The sequence below is a fragment of the Saccoglossus kowalevskii genome, chromosome 8 (assembly GCF_978046115.1).
Source record: "Saccoglossus kowalevskii chromosome 8, keSacKowa6.1, whole genome shotgun sequence".
NCBI classification, from domain to species: Eukaryota; Metazoa; Hemichordata; class Enteropneusta; family Harrimaniidae; genus Saccoglossus; species Saccoglossus kowalevskii.
Window position 1 is genome coordinate 36,527,438 of NC_140648.1, and position 25,914 is coordinate 36,553,351.

Sequence of the window (25,914 nt, forward strand, 5' to 3'; positions counted from 1 at the left end):
TAACCCCGATCTGTTACTCATCTGATCGACACTGCCGCTTCAATGGTTTGGCCACGGACTATACCGAGAATGCTAGTACATTAATGAATTGAATTACTGCTGACGATGATATTCCCACGTTTGAACTTTTATCTGAGGGGCATCAGTAGCTGTGAAACACCAATACCATCCGACGAGGAAGAGGAAACAGAAAAAGAAAACATGGAACCTCCCCCAACTTTAACAGACGCAATAAAAGGACTAGAAACTGCATTAGAGCTTTTTGACTGGTAACGACATTGATGGTTTGAAGTTGGTGCAGTTAAAGGGACTTATTGATTGTTGTAAAACAATCCAAAGTAGGAAACAACGGCAGGCAAGCATAACCCATATTTTTAAGTAACTGTTGCTCGGTTTAATAGATGAACAAACAATGAATAATTTAATGTAAACACTGATAACAGTTTTCATTGTAGTCGCCATTTCGCACCCTTTTACATGTACGTGTATATGATCAATGACAGCCATTTAATAAAGACACTCCTTTCCTGTGTGGTGTTGATTATTTTTATTCTGCCCCTTTGTTTGAATGAATTGCCACTTTCCCATACATATATATATATATATATATATATATATATATATATATATATATATATATATATATATATATATATATATATATATATATATATATATATATATATATATCAGTAATTTTAATGAAAAAAAAGTACATTTTTCTTAGTAATAGTGACACCTGTTGTTTAGTGTGATGGACTCCCACGGTTGGGTACAGGAGCATAGAAGTTTATAATTAAAATTGTTTTCCATAAGAAACATGAAACTATCATACATGGCCTTATAAACAGCCTTTTATTTCATAGTGGGGTGGGTGGAGTAAAGCTGTGATTATTTTTATTACTTTCTGACCATCTAGTTTGCCATTTACCATGTCCATATAAACTAAAGCTCCAGCCAATATCAGATTTGACTACTTGTTTCAAGCTATGGCACTTGGAAACAAGTGTTGTGACATGTGGCAAATGTCCAACTGTCTTGGTTAATAAGATTGGCTAAATTTCAACGAGAAACAGGTAAACCAGTATACCTGTATGTACGAAGCCAGTGAATGTTATTCAAGCCAAAGAAACTGCATCTATTTATATAAATACACATGGACAGAGAATATTTTCTTGAAGTACTAAATGTGACAATTGCCCACAGTCACTTGGGGGCTGAAAATCAATAAATACTAATTTTCAAAAAAAAAATCATCCGCTATACGTATATAAATAAACAAGTTGTGAAACACGGCACCGAGTAAATCGACACCCTGTCGGTTTCAAATGTCGATTTCTTACCTTAAAATGCGAAACAAAAATTTTAGAGGGGATCAGGTGTTACGTTAATAACCATTGTTCATAATCGCTAACTTGGTTTTATTCAAAACTGCACAAATCCCGCGTTTTCTGATGATATCCGACGATTTCATGATCGAAAATGGCCAGCAGCCAGAATCAAGGGGGATTCGCATAGAGTTCTGGGTAAATCAAGGAAATACTCGCTGTTACGGCACGCCTGATTGGCTGAAAATGAGTATGCGCACTTGATTTACCCAGAACTCTGTGCGAATCCCCCTTGATACATGCACCAATTCATGGGAAGTATCCAGAGCCTGTAGTCATAGCAACGTAACACCATCCTGCAAGTTTATTTCTAAGTGGTGGGTGTTGCCGAAGAACAGGTAGGTGATTTATCACGAAGTCAGAATATTGAACTTCATTTAATCTAGAAATAAACAGCTTCGTTAGCAAATAAATGTATACACTGGTTACGTAACTATGGCAACCATCATGTATACACGTATCATTATAATTATAACAAGGGGCAGGGGCGACTTCTGGTACGGATTACAGGAAATAAAATAAAAGTTCCATTTACAGTAAAAAATATGTTTTTACACTTTACAGATAAAACAAATTCCTAATTACATTTTACTTTTTTCATAATATATTTGATAATTTGTGTTTAAGAATCAAAATTGAAAATTGCAATACGAAGTACGAAATTTAAAGTGGAAAGTGCTATATACGCTTATAAAAAAAAGATCTTTGTACAAATTACGGACGAATAAAATAGATGATTACGTTTTACACCTTGCCCATGTTTCCGTTTTTTTTATTTATTTAAATTACATTATTGCGAAAATAAAAAAAAATTGAATACTCTTATGAAAATACCTCTTGCCGACCCTCTAACAACTGATCATCAGTATGTGTGTTCAGAAGACGAAAAAAAAAGTTATTAAATATAAAGTTATTAAACAGAAAAGTTATTAAATATAATCTTAGGTATATTTGCTAATATGTTATAGAACGTTTACTTGTTTAATTTGTGTAAATGGATTAAATAAAACAGTAGTGACTTTCTGAATCCTGAACAGTACGACTCGGAACGTACGCCGTTCATGGCGCTCTGTTTTTTTGTTTTCGTGACCGCCCTCGGCGTCAACAAATGGACAGGAAAACTAAATCAGCTAATTTCTCCCTACTGAGAAATCTATTCGTTTCAAAATTAATTCGTGTTTAAACACAATTACAATATTGGGGCGCTTTCACAGTCTCATGTATGCCCTCGTGTCAGATATTTGCGTAGGTACGTGTTTTTTTCCGTAAAGTTAGGTGGTACAGTTTAGACTAACCTTTCACCTTTACTAAATGCACATGTTTCCGAAGTTCTGGTGTTACAGTGTAATGAATGTGTCTGCTCTGTACATCGGTAATATTGTGAGTTAAAACAATTTATACATGTGATTAATTTATGCCACTCCAAGTGCGTACGCAAAGATAATTTATTACACGATCGGTTTTGTCAGAAGAACGTTGTATCATGTATACAGTCATATATTTATGAGATAAGTTACGTACGTACGTTGCATGTCAATAGAGTTCTACTTGGAACTGCTCTTGATATGGTCGGAAGTGATGACCATCATATGCCTAAATATTCATGCTGTATAACAACATATCCTCCAGTTATACAGTTGTAATATATTACATGCAGTGACCTCTTAGCTACTTGTATCAGGAAAACTTACATTATTATTATTAATTATTATTAATCCTTTAATTCAGGCCAAAAAAGTCCCATATTAAATACATAACAAACACGAACACTAATAAATACAACGTCTAAGATTAGTCCAAAATTTGGATAAGAAAAAACTGTCAGAGTTGACACAAGTACGAATTAAAGCATTATCGCTCGTAAGTAGGCACTGACTGAAGTTATATAATGCCTTGCGCTGAAGAGATTCAAAGTTTAAGGCTAAAGACCAATCTTATAGCGTTATTATAAGCCACTATTGCATTAGTGTAATTTGTGAATTAAAAATCTAATTATATGAATGACCCCAAATGCCAATAAAATCAAAACTGCCTTGCCCAAAACCAAACTTTGAATGTATGACATTAATTGTGAGTATATATTTGATTGACAATTAAAAAAAACACCTTGCAAATTATTTTAGGCATTGAAGGTATCCCACTAAATAAAGTGCAATTAAAGACCACTGTATTATACATATAAGTGCATGTACTACTAATAGATCCAATAATGATACTTACTTTTTTTCTTATCTCCAAGCAGCACACAACATTGACGTAATGTACTGAAGATAAAGCTATCAAAATGCTCCGTAGTTCTAAACATGTTTTGCAGTGTAATGCTTTTACAAATCTCTACTTATGGAATAGCTTTTCAAGTAAGAATTTGGCTTCGTCAAGTAATTGGCTGAAGAATAAAACACTGTCAAAAACACTTTACAGAAATCTACAAACCAGGACTCGCTTAAACAGGAAAGCTGCTTATCCACACCCAGCACTGCCACTCTGGAATAAAAACAGTCTGTTGAGTTTGTCAAGTACACTTAATCTACACACTGGTGTGCTGAAACACTCAAGAGAATTTGATGAAAGTGTGCCCTCGCAGCCAAGAGTTGGCAGAAAACATATAACTGTCTCAGATATCAACAAGTTATTAAACGATGACATGGAAAGCTCTCAAGATAAAGGTGACATAAAATCCAATCTATCAGTTGATGACAAAATAGACAGACTGAAATTATCGGAATATGAGAAAACAATGACTCAGCAGTATTCACAGAAATATCAATCAAATCAAAGATTTAGTAATCGAAAGTTGGATGATGAGGTAATTGAGGAGGAGTTCATTGATGAAGAAAGGTCAAAGCCCCATCACATTGATAGAAATGAAAGAGAGAAATCAAGGGTTGATGCTGATATATTTGGTGATGTTACTGATGATTATAAAAACCGAAAAGTAAGTTTTATTGATGTTAGCACATTGTAAGATTTAATCACAGTCAGACTAGTGAACAAAATACCAGATACAAATTTTGTGTCTTGACAAAATGTTCATTAAAAGCCAATTTTTTTCATCAAAATGTACATTTCAGTTTCTGTCAAAAATCAACATTGAAATAATTGAGAGCTGCACCTTTACACTAATTTGTACTACATGTAAATTTCGTATTTACTTTCAGTCTTGTTATTTGGACAAAGTCTGAAAACAAGGAATATGAATTCCAGATTGATCCGTCCGTCCGTCTGTCCATCCATCCATCTATGCATGTCTGTCTGTCAAACTAGGTTCAATGACAATCCATGATATCCAACATTTTCATATTTGTTGTTTGTTGATTCGATAAAATGTGGCCAACTGGTTGCTATTTTGACTGTAAAATAGGGCTAAATCATTATAGAACTGGTTCATGATGAAGGCTGGGTCGAATACAATCAAACTTTATACAGTGACAACATATATTTGATGGAAAGACCATGTTGTTATTTTCTGAAGATTCAATTCAAATTGATTATCTGACAAACAGTAATCTTGGTGACTCCATAGAACTCCAAAGCACTTGATTATGGATGGGGATCACCATATGTCATTTATAATAACTTTTATGATACTGTTTTCTATTCAGTTTCAAGATGATGATTATTTGGAGATTGATGCTGAAGATGAAGAAATAATGTTGAGACGAAGACGTTACCCTCCGATTTGGTATGCAAATCGAATGAAGAAACTTGTGAAGGATGGAAAAGTGAGTTTGTAAATTTGATACAAATTTGAACCAACTTCAATTTGTTTCAAAAAATAAATATTAATATTAAACATGTATAACAAGTTAACTGTTCATAGAATTAAAAGACAACAATGTATGACTAATGTCTGGAAAAACAAAAATTATTTACAAAAAAAAATCTATCCTGAAATCAATATACTGGATAGTTTTAACTTACTTTAGTATACTATAGTAGGCAGGCAAGTTATACATCAAATAACTGAAATGTACGAATAGTTGTTGTCTTACTATGTGTTTTTTTCAGCTGAAGGAAGCTATTGCTATGCTAGAAATAAGAATGTTGAAGGAAGACAGAGTCCAACCAGAAGAATATAATTACAACATTGTGATTGGTGCATGTGGTAGAGCTGGATATACAAAGAAAGCATTCAAACTCTTTAATGAGGTGAGATCTTTACATGGTTGTTAATTTTGTGGAAAAAAAAATCATATTCATAACACCAAATCCTGTGACATGCATATTCGATAACAACCACATCTATTTCAAATATTTATCATAGGATTGTTATGGATAGGAGTTGAATCGCAGTCAGTACACAACTATTGTAAACAGTGATTTGTTTTCTCATATTTCAGATGAAGAGACGAGGACTCTCTCCCTCAGAGGTCACTTACACAGCTTTGTTTAATGCATGTGCCCAGTCGCCATGGGCAACAACCGATGGACTCTCTCGGCTCAATAAGTTAAGAGAACAGATAAAAGAGAAAGGAATCCAGCTGAATCATATTACTTACAGAGCTCAAGTCAAAGCATGTGCTAAATGTGGTGATATACTGTCGGCTTTTAACGTCTTTGATGAAATGATCATCGCTGGACACTCTCCATCAGTTGATAGTTTCAATGTGCTGTTGATGGCTTGTATTGCTGACAAACATTCTGGATTTAGATTAGCCATTCAGGTAGGGAATGCAAACAATTATAGATAGCATTGCCAATGTGATGCAGTGAGACAACTAGGGATTATTGTATAATACTGTAAAATATTTTATTTCAGCCGAAATTAATTTTCACTGAAAAGAAATTATAGTTGTTTTCTATGGAGTTTATTTTTACTGATTTTTGATGAGTTGATGGAAAATATAGATTTTCACTGGATTATATTTTTATGACTTTGGATGTTTCTCTTCAGTGATATTTTGTTATATATGTATGATTAAATTAAATTTAGTTTTCTCTAATATTTTGACTTGAATTCCTAAAATGCCAAATCATCAAATGTTAGGTTTAAAACTGAAGTTGTACACTTAAATATCTGTGTAGGACTGTATGTTGCTGATAACTGAATGTATATCACCCCCCCAAAGCACTTGTCTCGCCCCAGCTTGTAAGGTCAACACTGTCACATGCCTTGCAACTAGTGATTTATTGTGATGAGGATAGGGAATTAAGCAAGTAATTTAACAAAGTATTATTACCAAAAAAAAATATTTCTATATTTTTTTTTATTATTTGAACTAAAATATATATGTATTTACAAAAGGTTTGGAGACAGATGTTATCACGGAGAATCGAACCAGAGGCTGAAACTTTCAATTTACTTCTTCGAGCTGTACGGGATTGTGGGATTGGCGACGTTGAAGCAGCCAATCAGATACTGCTTTACAGTAAGCCAGTAAAAATGAAGAAAAGAAAGAAAGAGAAAGTAAAAGTAGTTTCTTCAAGGAAATCCAAGATGGTAAGAAATGTTGAAGAGGAGGATACAGGAAAGAAACATTCAGAAGAAGAGGATGATTTGAAAAATAATATGGAAATGCTAAGTCTAAAATCAGTGAAGGTTATTGAGGCAATCAGTCAAGAAAATCATACTAGCACTGAACTGGTGAAAAGTGATATCAAAGATACCGTGGAAACTAAAGATGTTGCCCTTAGCAACAAACAAGAAGGAAAACTAACTGGGATTCGTCTTCCATTTGGGCTGCCTAATTTGCTAGATCGCTTCCCATATATTGATCAGGTTGACAGTTTGAGTGAGTGTCGGACACCGGAAACAAGACTTGCACTGATTGGTGGTGTTGATGGCATGCTGGCTAGAATGAAAGAGTATGATGTGAAACCAAACATTAAAACTTACACGCTGCTGTTAGAAAGCACACCCATGACTCTCAAAGCTGAGAAGGAGATGCTTGTTGTCATGGACACAGCAGGAGTTTCAGCAGATATTGAATTTTGTAATTCTATTATTAGAAGAAGAACCAAGAGAAATGACTTGCATGGAGCAAAGGTAAGAGAAAACTGTAATTGCATCGTGAATACGAGCATGAATAAACCAACATGTGCATATTTTGGATATACTGGATAAAATATAAAATACATGTATTTACCATACACACACCTCTGTGATTCACGCAAGGTTATGCATTACTAATAGAGCAATTATGATAAGTGTTACATCATTGGTTTAACAGAGTTATAATAATTTAACTTAAATAATTTATGAGTTAGGAAAACATGCACCCAACATTGCAGTATCCTACAATTAAGCTCAATTTGACAGATTCTACAGTTTAATAAATGAAACTCTGCTGTAAAAGTTAAAAATGAGATTCACGGATAATGTGCAGATACTTTTGTTAATTCACTTTAGTTTTTCTGTAACTTTTACCAATGATAAGTTACCTAATTCGTATGCATTTTGAGAAATCTTTGTTTGTGGGTGCGTGCAGTTGGAAATAGAAAATTCGAAAACAGTAAATTCATGTGTAGTATCCACTCTGATTGCTTGAACTGTTTTTTGTCATCAAATATTTCTATGTTTCAACGCAGGTTAAAGGATCATCGTTGTTTCACTGACATGAAGCTGATAAATGTGTACAAAATGTATTCAAAGCAGCATCTTTATGACTTTGTGAATTCTAATAATTATATAGCACTGGTAATATCACTGCAGTTCTTTAGGCAAGGAGGCACAATGACTCTAACCCCATGTCTGTCTCTATAATTATCGAAGCACAATTAAAATAATCCTAATTTTCTCTAGAATTTATTTTTACTGTATGGCATTGTGTACACTTTTAGTTAATGATACCAGAACTCCATCAAAGAGGGCTCCATCCAAATTTGAGGACATATGTGAACTTGGCGTGTGCTTGTTTTGAGAAAGAAGATGGTCTTCAACTCCTTCAAGAACTAAAGGTACACATGTAGCTATGCTATGTTAATTATTTTTGAATAATTTACTGGAACTACACGCTCTTGCAACTCATAAAACCAGTTAGGCGTTCTTGGCCGATTAAATTTGTCATCAAGTTGTCTTTTAGACAGATATCTGTACTAGTGTATTCACCATTATCTAAACTCTCTGATAATGTAGAGGTTGTAGCATGCTGAGCAACTTTTAGAGATCTATTTCAATCATATTTTATATGGTGCCTTTGCTCAACTGTTTAACTGTTGAGGGCAGCAGACATTCATAAGCTTTCATTGCTTGACAGGCAAGTGGATTAAAGCCCAATGTGCCTCTATACGGAGCACTCATAAAATCAGCTAACAGAAGAAAAGACTATGGATACTTGATAGAGTTGTTGAAGAAAATGAAATCTGATGGCGTCAAACCGAATGAAATCATTCTGGAACAGTTAGAACGAACAGCAGCATTTACAACTAATATAGCTAAAGTAAGAAACATTTAGCTTTCTTTTTCTCTGCTCGTCTAACTCTGATAGTTATAATGCATCACATCAACGCCTCATGTGATTGTGATTATTTTCAGGGATATCAAGGCAGTAAACATTCACGATACATTGGGATACAAGGTTTCCGTGGTTACTATAACCATTGGCTTGATGATATGGAAGTGGAAGAAGAACATCCATGGTCAAAATATCGGTTAAATGAGGATCAAGAGAAGACGCAGTGATTGGTGTACCAGTTTCATCAGCAGGGGCCGCCATTTCCATTTCACAGTTGTATATTCAATTGGTCAATCATAGACAATAACACAAATAATCAAGAAATTGCAGTTGAGGCAAAGCATATACACAAGTTAAGCAAGCTGCCGACCATTGGCATCAAATGATCATGGGAAATTTGTTAATCCTAAGTATGTACACCATTATCTTCCTCAAAAGGAAATCTTGTGTCCAAGCACTGGTTCTATGTTTGTTTTGGCAATGGTAGTAGACACAGAAATAACTAATTTTGATTTAATCAGTACTTCACAAAGTTCATGGTGATGTTCTGATTTGTCCATGCCATGAAAGCAAATTCTGAAGATCATTTTAAAAAGCTAAATACAACTTCCTTCTTGAACCTTTAGAAGAATCAAAGAATATCATTCTCTATTGGTTTAACTGACATGGGAACAATTACGAAAACATGTCCAGGTTGACCTTCACCGAATAAATAACAGAAGTTTCTCTTAATGTTATTAATGTACCTTTCAATTTAGATTTTTTAAGAGTAAAAACTGTTTTTCAATGAACATAGAAGAACGTTTCATATATGCTGATTTTATTTATGTTTGTTTGCATGTCACCATACTTGAAATAAAATTAAAGAAGCAAGACTTGTTATTTTATTTATTATGAAATATTTCAAGGCACTGGTTTAAAATACAGATATGTACAGCCTTTAAAAAAAAATCATCTTTTGTTAAATAGAAATCAATAATACAATGTTGTGACATGATCTGCAATTGTTAGAAAAAGACTTGTCTGCACTTCCATATTGTACATGTTTTATATTTGACGACTGAGGGTGAAAATAGAAGGGAAAATTGTGTATATTTACAATACAGCTGTTGTCTTGTTATTAAAAAATGCCCATGTTTTATATTTGACCACCGAGGGTTACACAAGTGAAGGTAGAAGGAATAATAGTATGTATATTTACAATACAGCTGTAGCACAGCAAGAAAGAAAAACTAAAAAAATGTATTTACAAATGTTTTGTTTGCACTGGAAAAAACTGTACTTGCATGTCAATGGAACAACTGTGTATAAACGTTGTATGTTGCCATTACAACATCTGCTATTTCCTTTGACATTTGTCGTGAAAATGTTTCAGGATTTAAACACTGACAACCAACTGTAATTGCAGAATTTACACACATTATAATCATGGACGAGAGACAAATAAATTAAAGTGCAGACCTGAGTTAGTTTGAGTGAAGTATTAACAGATTTGTTTAACTAATAAATTTTCTAATATCTAAATTTATTTACTATCAGAGAATCAAATGATGTACATGCATGTGTTCTTTGTCTGCATTTTTAATGCCACACCTGAAAAGAAAGAAATATAATGTTAACATGTAACTTTACATATTTTGGAAAAGGCGAAAAAAAGCATATACCCCCCGGTACATCTGAAATTGAGGATAAAAACATGAATAGAAATCTAACCTTGACAGTGCTATCTACAGCACCAGAGAATAATCTTCCTCTTGATACAGCTAGACATGCCACACTACCTTGATGTCTTAATAATGTTTGGGTACAAATCATGTTCTCCATACTCCACACCTTGAAGGGGGAAAAATGTATCAGTGGTTGGAAAATGTACCATGGATCAATCAATACAACTACTGTATTAGTATTATTCTCCTTGAGTTTTATCTCTGTTTTATCTGATATACCGGTAGTTGACTTACCCCAAGTGTTCTATCTGATATAGTTGACTTACCCTAAGTGTTCTATCTGATATAGTTGACTTACCCAAAGTGTTCTATCTGGTTCAGTTGACTTACCCTAAGTGTTCTATCATAGGATGCACTGAATACTCTGGTATAATTACTTGGCGCATACACTACGGCTAATGCATATACTGTACCAGTATGACCTGTTAACGTCTCCTGCTGTTCATAAGTATCAACATCCCATACCTGGCAAATTGAAAATAACGTGTGTCATTGAGTATATCTGAGCGGATTTATGTTTGAATAAATCCTGCAGAATAGGTTCAGTTTTTACTTGAAAAATGTTACCATTTTTTCCCAATCTTTTGAAGTGCAGAATATAAACAGGACTATTTTGTGAATTTATGATAAAAAGAGGGAACTGGTGGTGAAAACGTTAAAATTATAATAAAAATTAAGTATTTAATGAAAATTACAAGGCCTTATCATGAATATAGTTGTCAGAAAAGTTGTTATTTTACAGAAATTGTGGCTCTGTTAGGATTACGGTAAAACTCATTGAAGAAAAAAAATAATAACACAGTCAGTCAAAATCAATGTTGTCTGGAAACAATGCGCTAACCAGGAAAAAAATTTCCAGATACGCACACTGCCTGCAATGTTGAGATTTTGGTGTTGACACATTGATGATGATGATAATAAACTTTACATGATAACTCACATGAATACAGTTCTCATAAGTTCCAGCTAGTAAATTATGATTAGTGACAGCGATAGAATAGACGCTACCACCTGACGTCTGCAAGACACGTACTATCTCAAGCGTCTTCAAATCCCATACCTACAGAGATAACATCATACTATAATCATGTACAGTGAAAAACTATTACACTCAGTACAAAGACAAAAATGGATAGGTAGATGGCATATGGATGTAGATTATACATTTATACATACATGCAATGTTGCTTTGGACTGTCAGTGGTTTGACAGCCCTGGTACAATGATTATGAAAGACAAAAGGCAGCCACATTAAGGCTAGTCAAGCCTCACCTTAATGGTCTGATATGAGCCACTGTATAAGTAGTTACCAGATGCGACTAGCGCCCTCACCCAATGATTCAAACCAGTCAGTTCTTTCTTAAATTCATGTGTGTGTATATCATATACCTGAAATGGATAGATACACATAAATCAAACAATTTAAGTTCAATGTCAAGTTGATGAAGCCAACAAGTGGTAGTACCACCGTACACACAACTCTGCATGTTTTATATAATGCGTTACTGGCATTTTTTATGTGACTGTTAAAATAGTTATTCATTTATTAGCATACACCAAAATATATACTTATAAATATGTCTGCTTTTTTCTTTTTATATATATATTTTTTTAAATGTAGTTTTCAACACATTGTTTTTTTTTCTAGAACTTTTCATAATTGAAGGGTTCATGTTTTACTTTTTGCCCGTATGATAATACATTTACAAAATGTATCTATATGACTTAGTATAGCAGTAAGCAATCTATCAGTGGTTTCTTATAACATTCATGTAACTGTATTAACCCTAACAGCAATTACTAGTACACAAAGTAAATCCAACATCTTCAAAATGTTATACTTGTCAACTTGTTTTCCTGCTTAATCATTTGACTAAACATGATAACACATTTGTACTGAAAAACATTTTATTTTTTATGATATTAAATTTCACTATTTTGATGTTTTTAGCATATTCACTGTGTTTTAAGTTTGAGAATTTGTAAGTGAAACAATGAATTCTATTGTTGATTTAATTTAGCAAATTTTACTTAATAACGAAGATAGCAAAATTAAAACTGAATAACTAATGCATTTACAGAATGTTGCAAACACTAGATATGTTTCTGTACATACCTTAATAACTTTTAGTGATCCACTGAATAGCATGTTATTAGCAGCTACCAGTGTACACACAGGATTGTCATGGGCTTTCAACTCTCCTAGGAATGCAAACGTGTCAATGCTCCAAACCTGGGAAATTAGGAAAAAGTTTATAATATAATCTACTAGTACTGTTGGAAAACAAAATGTATTCTTATCTGACACAGAAAACAATAGAATTTACCCGCCTGTAAAACACCATACAGTCGTGTTTGAATGTCTTCTTTATTTGGAAACTGTGTGCCATGTTTACGTTGCATTCAACACTTTTCTTGGGCATGGGCGATGGAAATAGAATCTCGCCACTGAACGCAAATGTTCACACCACAAAAAATGTTAATCATTGCTATTTAAAGCTGTTATTTCCCTTTATTAAAATTATAGTTACAAGCAGGGACAAATGTATCATAGTAAGGTCATCAAAAGAATACTGCAAAGTATGTACTCAGGCAGTACATGCGATCACCGTACGGTCTTCATGCATAATTTGCAGTATTCTCATAATGTCCTCATAGTACACACAAACAATATCAGAAAAATGATTCTTACTTTGATTGCACAATCTGCTGATCCACTGAAAAGTTTAGTTCTGAATAAACAAAAGGAAAAATTGAATTAAATTCACGATAGCGGAAGAGCTATCAAGTTTCTGCATTCCAAAGATGAAGCTGAATCCAGTATGGTATTTACTCTGTCAGAAGATTATTTCAAACCAAAGTACAAGTACTAGTAAGCTGGAAGTTTATTTTCGAATTGATTCAATGAAAAAAGTGTTGTTTTTTTCAAAATTAAATAGTATTTAAATAGTAGTAGAATGAACAAATATGAATAGAAAATGTTATAGCATGCATTATGGTTGAAAGAGGCGAGTTTGACTATCCATACAGATTCAACACTAAACGAATCATTAAATAGATCAAGTAAAACTTAACAATACTTATCTAAGACATGCAGTATGGATTCACACAACGTTCATTCAATAACAAATTAATATTTAAGGTAGTTACGCCTTTTTTTACAAAAACCATCTATCAACATTTATTTTATATTAAACAATGAATTACTTCAACGGTTCTGCCATTCGTAGTAAAAGCAGACAAGATAAGAAACGACCAACTGGTATTTCCAGATGCAATTTCAGAATGCGACTGCATTTCGTTTAATGTTAATACTCACCCATGCACACAAAGAGAGAGAACTATTCCTGTATGACCATCCATAGTTTTTTGACATGTATATGTTGTGCAGGTATCCCATACCTTAATAGTCTTGTCAGATGATCCACTAAACAACAGATCACCATGAACACACAGACACCATACAGGCCCTTGGTGTCCAACAAATGTACCCTTGCACTTGATAACAGGCTGGGTGTCATAACCTGAAAATTAGGGACCAAATAAATTCCATTTTAAGCCTATGATGGCACAAAGCTTGACACAGAAATATAAAGAATTAGATGTGTAATTATGGAAGGAGCATACTTACATCCTACAGCCCCTGAGTTGAGCCTGGCATCAATATGTGATAATTCCTCCGTAACCATGGAGAATTCACGTCTAAAATCGTACAATTCATTTGACATGCGACTTTGATTCTCGTCCAGCAAATCTACAATGAAGAGAAAATTCTAGTTGGTTTTGATGATTAACATTTTCACCACCAGACTTTCTCGTCCAAATGTGTCTGCAAGTTTTTTTTTTATATTCTTCAATATTTCTGGAAATGTACCCCAATTCTGGAGCCAACAGACAAAATTTGAGTCAATTTTCAGTTTTATTCAAAATATTTGGTTATTTTGTCCCAACTGTCTGATGGAAAGTGTAGACTATAAACAGGTCTGGACTATTTTGTGAGTTGATGATGAAAAGAAGGAACTGGTGGTCAAAAGGTTAATGCACTCAGTATTTGACCTTTTGACCTTTAATCTTGTAACCATTCAGACATTTTCGGATATTTTCAGAATTTGACGTAAACATTAATACTTAAGGAAACAAGAGAGAACTATTTTGTGTGGAAGTTCACAATTGTAATGAAGGGTGTCAATAAAGCCAATAATATCAACTCACCCATGGATTTTTCAAATCTTGTCTGGTTCTCATCCAAGTATTCTATGATGAAAATAACATATATAATCAATACCGGTACTTTTCAAACTCACTCAAATAAAAGTCAATAATCACCTACAGAATATATATTTCACCCTACTGCACTATGATACCGTATTTGCTATATTACAAGTGTGATGAAAATGTACATAAACTTAAAACTTCATTGGCATCTTTATTACAAGCACTGGTTGAATGTCTATATCTGCAATAGTATTCCAGATATGATAATTATGCATTTTTAATGAGGTCACATGACCATATATGATATTTATGTTGATCAGATTTAGTGTGCAATATCTTCAATATAACACTGTGTGAATGCCTTTATCTACAATAGTGTTCCTGATATGACTCTGTGCAGACATTCAAACGGATGCTGGTAATCACCGACAATGTGCCGAGGATATTGAGACTAAATTTTGATTAAACAGCCACAACTGTACATTTGCATAATCTTGATTTAGACATTGTGTTTATCAGGCAGAGCTTTTTTACATGCTCATTGTTTGAGGAAGTTGATGATATAAATATAACTGTTTGCATCCTACACAGCTTTGAATGCAAATTAGATATGGTAATATGCATTTCTTTTCAGCTTTATTATCTGAATTTTTTTTTCTGTACCGTAAAAACTTGTCTACTTTCAAACACCTAACAGATTTTGAAAATTAATTGGTTTCTACAATTTTGTGATGAATCACAGAATTGTGCCATTTTTATTTCTCACAAATTTCATCCTCCTTAGATTTTTCTTTTTGGACCAATGGTTTGGACTCAAATTTGACCTACCAAGACGTCCTTTGACCTGACACAGTTGTTACAGTATATAAATTGGCATGTACCATATATCTAGGATAAGAAAGTACCAACAAATCATTGAAAACATTCATGACCCAACCTTACCAACTTACCAAGTTTCACTTCCATACTTTTCTCATGCCGATCGACTCTTTCTGAAAGCTTTCCGAGCATAGATCTTAAAAATCCAATCTCCTGGTCTTTTTTTTCCATATTCATTTGCAGTTCAGCCACTTTATCTTCTGTGTTCTGAAGAAATTCTTTCATGGACTCGTACCGACAGGATGTCAAATGCGCATGTAGTTCTTGTTCGGTGCCAACAAACTGACAGCCATACTTCTGATGGTCGCACTTTCTCTGGTCGCATACTTTAATGTGTGACTCCATGTCCTAAAAGGCAAATAACAGAACTGGGATTTACTAGTGCTTCATTCAATGTACTTCCTGAACACATTTGTATTCTCACCTCGTAAAATTGTATAGACTCTAGAAAACATTCACGTACACAGCACCATCTTGGCTCACAACAACAACAATTTTTTAGAACATGGCACTGATAAGTCTGTCAGGTGTGGTGGCACTGATAAGTCTGTCAGGTGTGGAATAGAAATGATGTCCAATACTAGTTCAGTTTCAGCACCCTTTTATAAATTTTAATTTGATGACTTTATCCTGACACTCATTCATAAAGTCATGCAGAAAAGTACACAATGAGTAATAAAGATATTACAAATCTACACAACAAAACATATTTCAAATCAAGCATTTTCACACTATATTTCATTTACATTTATGTTGCAGTGACAATGTACATGTACCCTATGTGAATTCAAAAACAAATAATTTTGCTTACCATTTTAAGTATCAGAGGACATGATGAGTTATTGGGACATTGCAGTGGTGCATATCCACACTGACTTTCATGTTCCCTGTTGACAAAATAAAGAAATGAACGAGTAAGAAAGCAAACAATACAAGAAGACATATATCTTTCAGGACCCTTCTCACTGTGTAAAGACTGAGCCTAAAGTATATTTAAATTGACCGTAATAAATAAATAGAGATATTTATTTATTTGCACATGCAATGAGTCCAATTACAGATCTGGAAGCCCCAGCACACACAAAACAAAATCTTTAATAGAAGCCGCACCCATTCTTTTTGAACAATTGGACAATAGAAGCCGCAGCTTCCAATACAATTTTTACAACAGAGTAGAAATTAAAAAAATAACCTGGTTGTCAAGTGGGACAACCAATCCGAAAAACTGGTTGGAAAAGTGTACATCCAACACAGAGACAATTGAAATAAACGAATTAAGATGGAAATCACTGCTATAAATATTTATATATTATTTTGTGTCTTTTGTATCGTATTAAAGCGGGGATATCCCTAAGCACTTATCGTGATTAATGTCTTTAAAGTGTGTTTTCAAATTAGTACTATAAAAGGTCTATAATTATGTTCAAAAAGTTGAGAATAATTCCTGCAAATTTTGGTTTTTGAAATTGATATACTTTGACAAAGAAATGTTTTGTAAAAGCAACTGCATGTCAAATACAGAATGCATATTTTTGAGTACAATTTTCCTTTCAAAATATGGATGCAACATTTTGCCTATGTTTTGTTAATATGTATTTTTAAATTAATTTTGTTTTGTTTTGATAAATAATGATATTGATTACAAGATAAATGATTTACTTGACTGAACACGTACAGCAATACAGGGATCAGTGACCTTTGAATGTGTATCACCAGTAGAAACAGTCAACAATTTTTATCAGATTTTGACGACTACTTTCTCAATTTTTGCATGATTTTGAATTAAGGGAAGATTTTATACTGATGAATTAGGTGACTAAGTTTGATAAAGTTTGGAATAGAATTAGTAAAGTTATTGTGCATACATTAATAATTATTAACAATGACGATGACAGAAATGTTTCCCTTAATATACCTAACAAGCTAAAAATGAATTGTCTCAATGGGAAGCCATTTCAAGATTTGGTTGTCCCATGGCGAAAAAGGTTGCCCGCAGCAACCGCCAATTGAAAAGCTTGTACAAGCTTGCTGACAGAGTGAGACTGAATAATATTTATCAAAAAAGTAACTGATGTATACCACTTACTTTCTGTCATGTAACTTTACTGTCATTGGACATCCATTAGGGTCAACTTCGTAATCCCCTGGAATGCCATTACTTGACGGTCTACAGCCATATTTACAATGTACACTCAGTTCACCTATCTGTTCAGATAACGCTATGTTAGCTACTACTACTGATAACTTGCTCTCATCTATGGGACATTTATCTGTAGACAAATAACAAGTTGAGTTTTAAACACACAACTACTTTACTGTAAATGTATGATTGGGTTTTGATTTCACTATTTTCGCCAATAAGTTAAATCCGCTAAATTAAATCTATGTGAGCATGTAAAATAACAATAAAACTAATTGTTTCTTTGATAAATTTGTGAAATTAAAACAGTGAATATGTTCATAACATCAAAATAGTGAGTGAAAATAAATGGTTTTACAGTATTTAATGAGCATTTTAGGTAATTTTGAGTATCTCGTTGTTCACATGTTTTGAAGCAAGGTAAATTTTTCATATATGAACATATGGGTAATGTAACTATGTTGAAATTGTAAAATGTGAAGGAACCAGTAGCAGCAAATAATTAACACTTGCATTTATGATCAATATCACAATCAGCTATTTATCATGCAAATTAGGTAATTAATATGCATGGCTTTTTACCAAAACCTTATCAAATCTGCGCATTGGCCCAGAGCATCTATGCACCAAGTTTCATTTATCAATCTGGATTATTCAAATTGTTTTTCTCACACAACCCCAAATAAGTGACGGTGAGATCTTCAATTGGAATTGTTCATCTTACACTCACAATATTGGCACATGTTCTTGTCAATGAAGAGACATGTCATGTGTTTAATTTGACAAATTTCTTTAATTTCACTTCAACATTCAATTACATCCAGCAACTAGTGTTCCTGGTAAACATATATTCCAAACTTTAAATGCAATAAAACTTTTATTTTTTGTGCTAATGAACTTGAAAACTGTTTTATTTACTAATATAGAATTTGCAGTACCTATGCAAGTGACCTCAAAATGATAAGAGGAGGTACTTTCAAATTAAAATGTCAATATAGCTATCACCAGAACTTTAATTGGTAACTAATATGTTACTGTATCTTACCATGTCCTCCTCTAGTGACACACTGCTTACAGTAAGTATGCTGTGAATACAAATCAGAAATTATTAATACATGTATTTTTAACACAGCTACTTCTATAGCTGTTAAATTGCAGTACAGTAATTGTGAGTGCAAACACAGAGGGCAGTGTAACACAGATTTGACATGTATCATACTGTATCAAGTCTCTCTTGTTGACTTTCCTACGTGCAAAACATACATTTCATATTTGGGACTACAAGACAGGGCTGTAATACATATTATTGTAATTAAGCCAGCAATAACATCAGCTCATTGGTTGACAATACCAGCTGTTGCCAATCAATGTTGCTTTCACTTCTGATATTGATCTACTGTAAAATCTGTATTAGAAGCTGCATCCCTAATAGAAGTCGCACCCATTCTTTTTGAATAATTGAGAATCAAAAATTGTAAAAAAAGTGTAGATGCTCTTATAGAAGCCACATTCCCTCTGTTGCATTGTACAATTTTAATAGGAGCCGCGGCTTCTAATACAGATTTTACAGTACTCCTTTCCTGAAGCAGTATTGCTTACAACACAGTTGTATTTTCAGCCAATTAGCAGATGATATTGCTGGCTTGGTGTACAAAACAAATTTATGGCCACAGTAATGATAATATCATTTCTAATCTTGTAATCTACCCATGTATAGAGGAACACTAGCATAAGGTTTCTTCACATTTCAGTTGCACATGTTGTATCTATAGCTGTACCTACAGAAATCATGAAGTAAATATAAACTTACCCCACACTGTGTTATAACAGGATCCTTGTAGACTTTCTTGCATAGGATACAGTATAGTTTCTTGTTAGGCGGCTCAGTGAACACAAGAAGCTCCTGAAATTCAATCAGTATGTTGACATATCAGATGAAAATGACTATAAAACTTTGAGATGAAGTAGATTCTGAAATGGGTGCATGAAATTTGATGGATTTTAGTATTATTGGGGATAACAGTATTGTGTAAGTGTTTTTACATGAGTGTGGTAACTTATTGCAATAATTATATTTTTGCTGCTAGTATTTTGTTCTGATAAACGAAAATTCATCCCAAATACAGTGGATATAAATACATAATCGTCATAGAATATAGGGATTGAGGTACATGTAAAAACAGAGAGCGTCAGTAATTTACAAATTTTGTAGTCACTTGAATTGGTGTACCAGTAAATTTGACATGCTACAGATTATGAGTGAAACAAATTTTGTTGTTTGGCATCAGTTTGTTTCAAAGTGACAGTGATGTGAAATGAACACTGCATACGTGTCATGGTGAAGTCATTTCTATGATTGTATGTATGTGTGTAAGTGAAACCAAACTAAGGTTACTGCACATTGGAATGTATGTTACCCTTTGACCTGACAGGAGATGGTCAATACAGAGCAAGGAGGACACAGGGAGGAAATGCACATGAGAGGATGTTACCCTTTGACCTGACAGGAGATGGTCAATACAGAGCAAGGAGGACACAGGGAGGAAATGCACATGAGAGGATGTTACCCTTTGACCTGACAGGAGATGGTCAATACAGAGCAAGGAGGACACAGGGAGGAAGAAGCAAGCAATTTAACAATGTAATCTAATTACCCAAATAAATAATAAAACATTTCATTATAATTTATGCAGTTTCCCATGTGGTGTTAATTAACATATATTTATAACTAGGAAAGTATGGAGAGGGATAAATTCAGTTAACAAGGATGTAGAACTATAGTTTCTAGTCAAATTATCACATTACATCAAGCACACATGTACTACTCTATTATAATAGACCGAATCATACATAACTATCACCCTTGACAAAACAACAGTACCAACACTTAAAAATTAAACTTCATTAACTCACACAAAGGACTTTTCAAATTTTCAGTATTTTTATTTTGCTATACGTTTTAACTAATTCTATTTCAAGTGTCAAACGTCAGGTTGTTAGGAGTGACAGAAAGGCAAGAAGGAAGTGACTTAATAATCACACACATGCCACTAAAAAAAACTTACAAGTATACTTTCTTCCTGTGATATAAAACAAGGAATGCAAATGTGAAATGAAAGAAATAAATGATGTGAATGCTAACAACTACAGTGAGATAAATGGAGAAAAAAAAAGTGCAGTTTTTCATGCTAATTACGAAACATTGAATGAGAAGATTTAAGGTAGAGATGCAGTTTACCTGACAGGTATTTTAATTAGTTAATTAGGAAACCAAGATGACCTCCCTTATCCACAAAACTATATTTTCAGAAAGCTTATTGTATGAATTTTAAAATTTTGTAAGTATTTTTTTTATGGACACTGTAAGTTGAAATATGCACAAAAATGTGGGTTTTTTTTGGTCAAAAGTGATTTAAAAAAAATTGGCTTCTAAACCATGCCTCTGTTTGTAAATTGGTTTACAGGTACATCTTTTACTATGAAGAAAGTGCCGTCTTGAAAACTATCTGACAGTTGTCAATTTTGCTGGGCAGCAGCTCAAATTTCACTAATTTAAGTTTATGCATAAATTAACACCCAGGCTAGTTGTCTGTACGATTGTTGTAACACCGTTCAACCAAAAACAATGCCCCGACGGCGTTTTGAAGATAAACACATTGTCAATCATTTGTGAAAATTTCAAAAGAAAAGGTCGAAGCATCTAGGAGCTATTTTTTTTTAAAGTTCTGGGATGTGCACTAAAAAGAAGCTGAGATAATTGCTAATTTGCATATTTTATAGTTAAGTAAAAAATATATGCTGATTTACATCGCCATTGGATTTAACAGAGTTCCACTAATGATTTTAATTTCAAATTTTCACAGAATACAAATGTTCATACAATGCCATAAAAAATATAAAAAAAAGTGAAATTTGTCAAAATTTGCAAAAAAAAGGGCATCTCTACCTTAATGAAATAACATTCCATGAGAATTGCTAGAGGTGCAGTGAAACAACAGGTGAAATATACTGTGAATGTATTAATTATTCGCTGGTTTTTAATTTCGCTATTTTCGCCCAAATTCGCTAAATTGAAATTGTAGAATGACTATAGAACTCATTATTTCTCAACAAAGTTTGTGAATTTAAAAACCAGTGCTCAAAACATCAAAATAGTGTGGAAAAAATGGTTTCACAGTACATCTAATGAATCTATTGTAGGTACAGTTGTGTGACAACAACTGTACATTAGATGTATACATGTCTTTCCATATTTGGATTGACTCACAACCAATGTTACAAATGAAGTCAACAATCACCCATTGATTCATCAGAGAGGTTTACAGAAAATGAATGAATGCTACCTAAATTACTACTGTACTTTATCTAAATGAACTCAAATGCGTGGATTATTTCATAAATTTTATCATTGCCAGAAACTTGAAAGAAAGGTGGGCAAGAACTAAAATTGCTAAAATATTGGTTCAAGCATTTTCTATATTTTCATCAAATCTCCACCAATTATTAAATAAATTAAAAATTTTGTAATGAATTGAATCAAGAAACACATTGCAAGAAATAAAGATACATGTATTAGGAATTTGTTAGTTTTGTTTCAAAACATTAATATGAAATAGCGCATACCTATACTGAAGGACAAGATTTCATTGACACATAATATATGAATATTTTTTCATGATTTGTACATGTCTTATGCTATTCCTAAAACCCATATAACTATGTCTACAGTATTAATTCTTTGCCTATGTGTTTTTGCTAGTCCCTCAGTACATACACCACAGTCCCTCTATAGAGTGGTCTGGAAATAGTCATGTGCATGTCATAGATTACTAAATGATTTACACCTTATATACATGAATGCCTAAAAAGTGACAATAAACAATGAAGAAAACATGTGATGACACAGATTTTAAAAGTTATAATTCAGAATTCATCTTGAACTAGCCAACCATACATTAAACCAACATCAACCTTTCAAACATTGATTTAGGAATTTCACCATTAATACTATCAGAGAATAAAAGAGAGGCAAATCTGTAAAACAACCTTCATACATTTTTGATTTAAATCATACTTCAAATATGGCCATTTCTAGACTGATCTATAAAGGGACTGTGACTTTACCCGATACATAACTATATGGCATCCAGAGATTGGATACAAACACAATGTCAGACAGCACATGAATTGTTTAGTTACCTCATCATCGTCGCTACTAACAGACGGGAGTGATCTCCCCGAAACATTGGAACTGGTGCGTCGATGACATGCTATAAATGAGAACTACAAGTGGCAGCGAAAGAAAGAGAGAGATGACCAATGTAAAGTTAGTATTGAAAAGAAAGAACAGCATTTTAGGACCAGAAAAAAAAGGCTATCCATTTTTTTGACTTTGTGCATTCAGTTTTTTATTTTTATTTCAAAAACAAATTGTGAGTTGATTATTTTTTCACTGACATGCACAGCAACCAGATGAATATTTTGTTTCTGGACCTTACAATAGCATATGATATGGTATTAGTAATATACGATATTGCCCATAGTCCTTTTTACAAACTTTATAATAAAATAATAATTATATAAAGCATACATGGATAAACTGCAAATCTAACTGCAGGTTATAAGAAGACTACTAATTGGTTGGATAAATGTTGTGATTATGACTTTAGCCAATCAGAAATCACTTTACTGAATTTATTAAATTTATGCAACTATAGCAAATTTCTGTACACAGCATGACTGAAAGACACAAAGTCAAATATGTCTTCTTTTCTTAGTACTGATGACTGCAAAAAAGAACAAGACGGAAAAGCAGTACAACAGGATGTAAATAGGATTTGATTGCATGTAAATTTCTCACAAAATGCCAAAACAAAGTTTCTTTAAATTACCTCATATTTTTAGAACTGCATAATATGCTACAGTGCATTAGGTGAAAATAACTGCAAGTCGCATATTAGCAAAGGAAACAAATGAATGTAAATAAAACGGGGTTCTCCCCACATTTTTACCCGCCCCTCTCCCGCACTCAATAAAAAACTAGAGATCAATTTCCAACTACTACCATATATCTAACAAATATGGTATGAGTGTGTAAGTTATTTCTTTGATAATGAAAAATAAAGTGAAAAGCAATATTTTGACGTAATTTACCTTAGAATCGTCCAATACCAAATCGTCATCGTATGCTGATGCATTAGATGTACTGCGATTACGAGGTGTTGGTGATGTTGGAGTCAATAAATCACCTGATGAATTAAATAGACAATATATTAGCTGTAATACACACTGTACAGTCAGGTAAGCTTCATCTAACATAATTATTTACTTTACTACTGAACTTGATACAGTGTTAAATGAGGGCAATGTATACTTCACAAAACATGCCAAACTTGAAATCATATGATAACATTAGAAAAACACTTGTAACAATAAATTCAACATTAAGCCAATCCTGTACCGGTATGCATTATGCACATAAAAATATAGTCACCCAATAAGCAGACACTTTTTCCAATAAAAATTCAGTGAAAATATTTTCACATTTTGTACATTTTTAAGTAAATTTCATTCCCATTTTGGACCATATGATCAAAAGGTTTGTCAATTTTTCTCAACAATCAACGTGGGGAGCAGACTATACAAAACCATCTTGTAAATGTTGTCAAAAGTTAACAATGACGCTCACAGGGCTAAAGTTTTGAATACTAAAATCAAATTTTGTCATCTTTCACAAGTGAATTCTGAATAAATTTTGGCTTTCAAAATTTGTCAGCAAAGATAAAGGTACTATAATAACACTACATTGGATTATATTACATGTAATGTGATTTCTTTGACCATTAACTTAATGAGCTCACCTGAAGTAATGGTAGTAACCGGTGGGGAAGCTGGACCAACACCAAAAGTTGTTTCTATGTGACCCTGTCAAAATACAGAAACAAGATCTGATAAATTATTCCAGATTCTGCCATTCATGTCTTAAATTGTATTATATTTGTAATAAATGTCACATATCCATCAAAAAAAGTTGTTAGTCATTAAAAAAGAGATTGTAATAATATTGTAAACATAAAGTGAAAATTTTAACTTACACTGTCTTGGTCTGAGGGCTTTACAGCTAGACTCTGTGGCTTGGTTATTCTGGGATACATCTATAATACTAGCTATGATTGGTGGTGATTGACAGTGATCTCATTAAAACACTAAAAACAGCAATCACACTGAGTCACACAGAAAATAGAAAAGAGTATTGGTCAAAACAGTGAATAAAATGAAATAAATATTAATATTTCAAGGTCAATGCGATTGAGTGGAATAAGGCATCTTTATTTTGTTTGTACGTTTGATAATTAGTTTTTACTTCCTGGTACAAAGTGGCACTCTTTGTCAAGACGTAAAAGAAGACCACTGAATATGAGTCATGTCATCAACACTTCGGGGAAAGTTCCAGCCATCTTGTGTACGTGTATGAGGTGACAGTCAAAACATGCATCACACATTCGTGTACAATTATGGATGAGCCCCCCCCCCCCCAAAAAAAAATCTAGAATGTAACTATTATATTGTCTATCAGTGTCGATGTAATCTGTAAAATGCTGATATGCCTTGCATGTTGACTGTTTTACAATATGGACAAGTACACTAATAAACTGACATCGACATGGCGGGTAATTCCCATTTCTCTCAATGTTTATCATCGTTCGATTTCAACATGATCACCACTGCGTCAGTTTTTCACGGAGTATTATGCTAAAATATTCAGACAATCACACATATAATGCTTACCCTATAATTGTACAACACTAAACATGAATCGGGAGGATATACCACTGCGATGAACCAGATGAGACGCAAAATACAGCTGCTAAGTGCCATACAAGTTTGGATCTACACCAATCTAAGTTTTTCCGGGGGCGAATCGTATATTCAGAAGAAATCTCGAAGCTTGATGGCGCCCTGACAAGAAAAAAAAAATAAAAAAAATAGTCGGGGTCACAAATGTTCACCTTTTAGACAACACGTTTAGTTTAAACTACCAAGTCAGAAGGAAATCAAGTTTACTACATAAATTCATGATTTTTTTTACATCAAAATGACCCATGTACACTAATATTATTCAACGCAAATATTCAGTAGCCAATCTCGAACCTGGAACACGATATCGACAA

At 33.3% G+C, this 25,914-nt stretch overlaps 2 protein-coding genes across 4 annotated transcripts; one reads left to right on the forward strand and one right to left on the reverse strand.

Annotated features, from left to right (window-relative positions):
* Nucleotides 1-2,681: 2,681 nt before the first annotated feature.
* LOC100373791 (pentatricopeptide repeat-containing protein 1, mitochondrial-like) lies at nucleotides 2,682-10,330 on the forward strand. Its single transcript, XM_078014342.2, has 9 exons — nucleotides 2,682-2,768; nucleotides 3,631-4,323; nucleotides 4,991-5,110; nucleotides 5,397-5,537; nucleotides 5,729-6,052; nucleotides 6,634-7,374; nucleotides 8,169-8,285; nucleotides 8,585-8,767; nucleotides 8,863-10,330. Exons 2-9 carry the CDS (start codon nucleotides 3,673-3,675, stop codon nucleotides 9,007-9,009), a joined length of 2,424 nt encoding a protein of 807 aa, XP_077870468.1. The 5' UTR covers nucleotides 2,682-2,768; nucleotides 3,631-3,672; the 3' UTR covers nucleotides 9,010-10,330.
* On the reverse strand, nucleotides 9,653-25,717 carry LOC100373941 (E3 ubiquitin-protein ligase TRAF7-like). Of its 3 annotated transcripts, XM_078014343.2 has the most exons (21): nucleotides 25,532-25,717; nucleotides 24,838-24,966; nucleotides 24,604-24,667; nucleotides 23,897-23,991; nucleotides 22,943-23,026; nucleotides 20,809-20,823; nucleotides 19,554-19,646; nucleotides 18,789-18,828; nucleotides 17,690-17,873; nucleotides 16,415-16,490; nucleotides 15,675-15,951; nucleotides 14,722-14,763; nucleotides 14,141-14,263; nucleotides 13,829-14,033; nucleotides 13,202-13,241; nucleotides 12,626-12,742; nucleotides 11,782-11,898; nucleotides 11,450-11,569; nucleotides 10,840-10,974; nucleotides 10,496-10,615; nucleotides 9,653-10,375 (listed from the first exon to the last, which is right to left on the reverse strand). In XM_078014343.2, the coding sequence occupies exons 2-21, from the start codon at nucleotides 24,895-24,897 to the stop codon at nucleotides 10,364-10,366; spliced, it is 2,019 nt and encodes a 672-aa protein (XP_077870469.1). In that variant the 5' UTR covers nucleotides 24,898-24,966; nucleotides 25,532-25,717; the 3' UTR covers nucleotides 9,653-10,363. The 3 variants fall into 3 exon arrangements, with proteins under 3 accessions (XP_077870469.1, XP_085358691.1, XP_085358692.1); XM_085502565.1 differs by lacking the exon at nucleotides 20,809-20,823; XM_085502566.1 differs by lacking the exons at nucleotides 20,809-20,823; nucleotides 22,943-23,026.
* Nucleotides 25,718-25,914: the final 197 nt, after the last annotated feature.

What these genes read in the sequence shown, in the direction of transcription:
- LOC100373791 (XM_078014342.2), top strand. Translation starts at nt 3,673, where the DNA reads ATGCTCCGTAGTTCTAAACATGTTTTGCAGTGTAATGCTTTTACAAAT. An exon ending in AACTTGTGAAGGATGGAAAA is followed by an intron (nt 5,111 to 5,396) that starts GTGAGTTTGTAA and finishes TGTTTTTTTCAG; the next exon opens with CTGAAGGAAGCTATTGCTAT. An exon ending in CATTCAAACTCTTTAATGAG is followed by an intron (nt 5,538 to 5,728) that starts GTGAGATCTTTA and finishes CTCATATTTCAG; the next exon opens with ATGAAGAGACGAGGACTCTC.
- LOC100373941 (XM_078014343.2), bottom strand. Translation starts at nt 24,897, where the DNA reads ATGTATCCCAGAATAACCAAGCCACAGAGTCTAGCTGTAAAGCCCTCA. An exon ending in AAGTATGGAAGTGAAACTTG is followed by an intron (nt 14,764 to 15,674) that starts GTAAGTTGGTAA and finishes TTTTCATCATAG; the next exon opens with AATACTTGGATGAGAACCAG. An exon ending in AAGATTTGAAAAATCCATGG is followed by an intron (nt 14,264 to 14,721) that starts GTGAGTTGATAT and finishes TCTTCATTGTAG; the next exon opens with ATTTGCTGGACGAGAATCAA.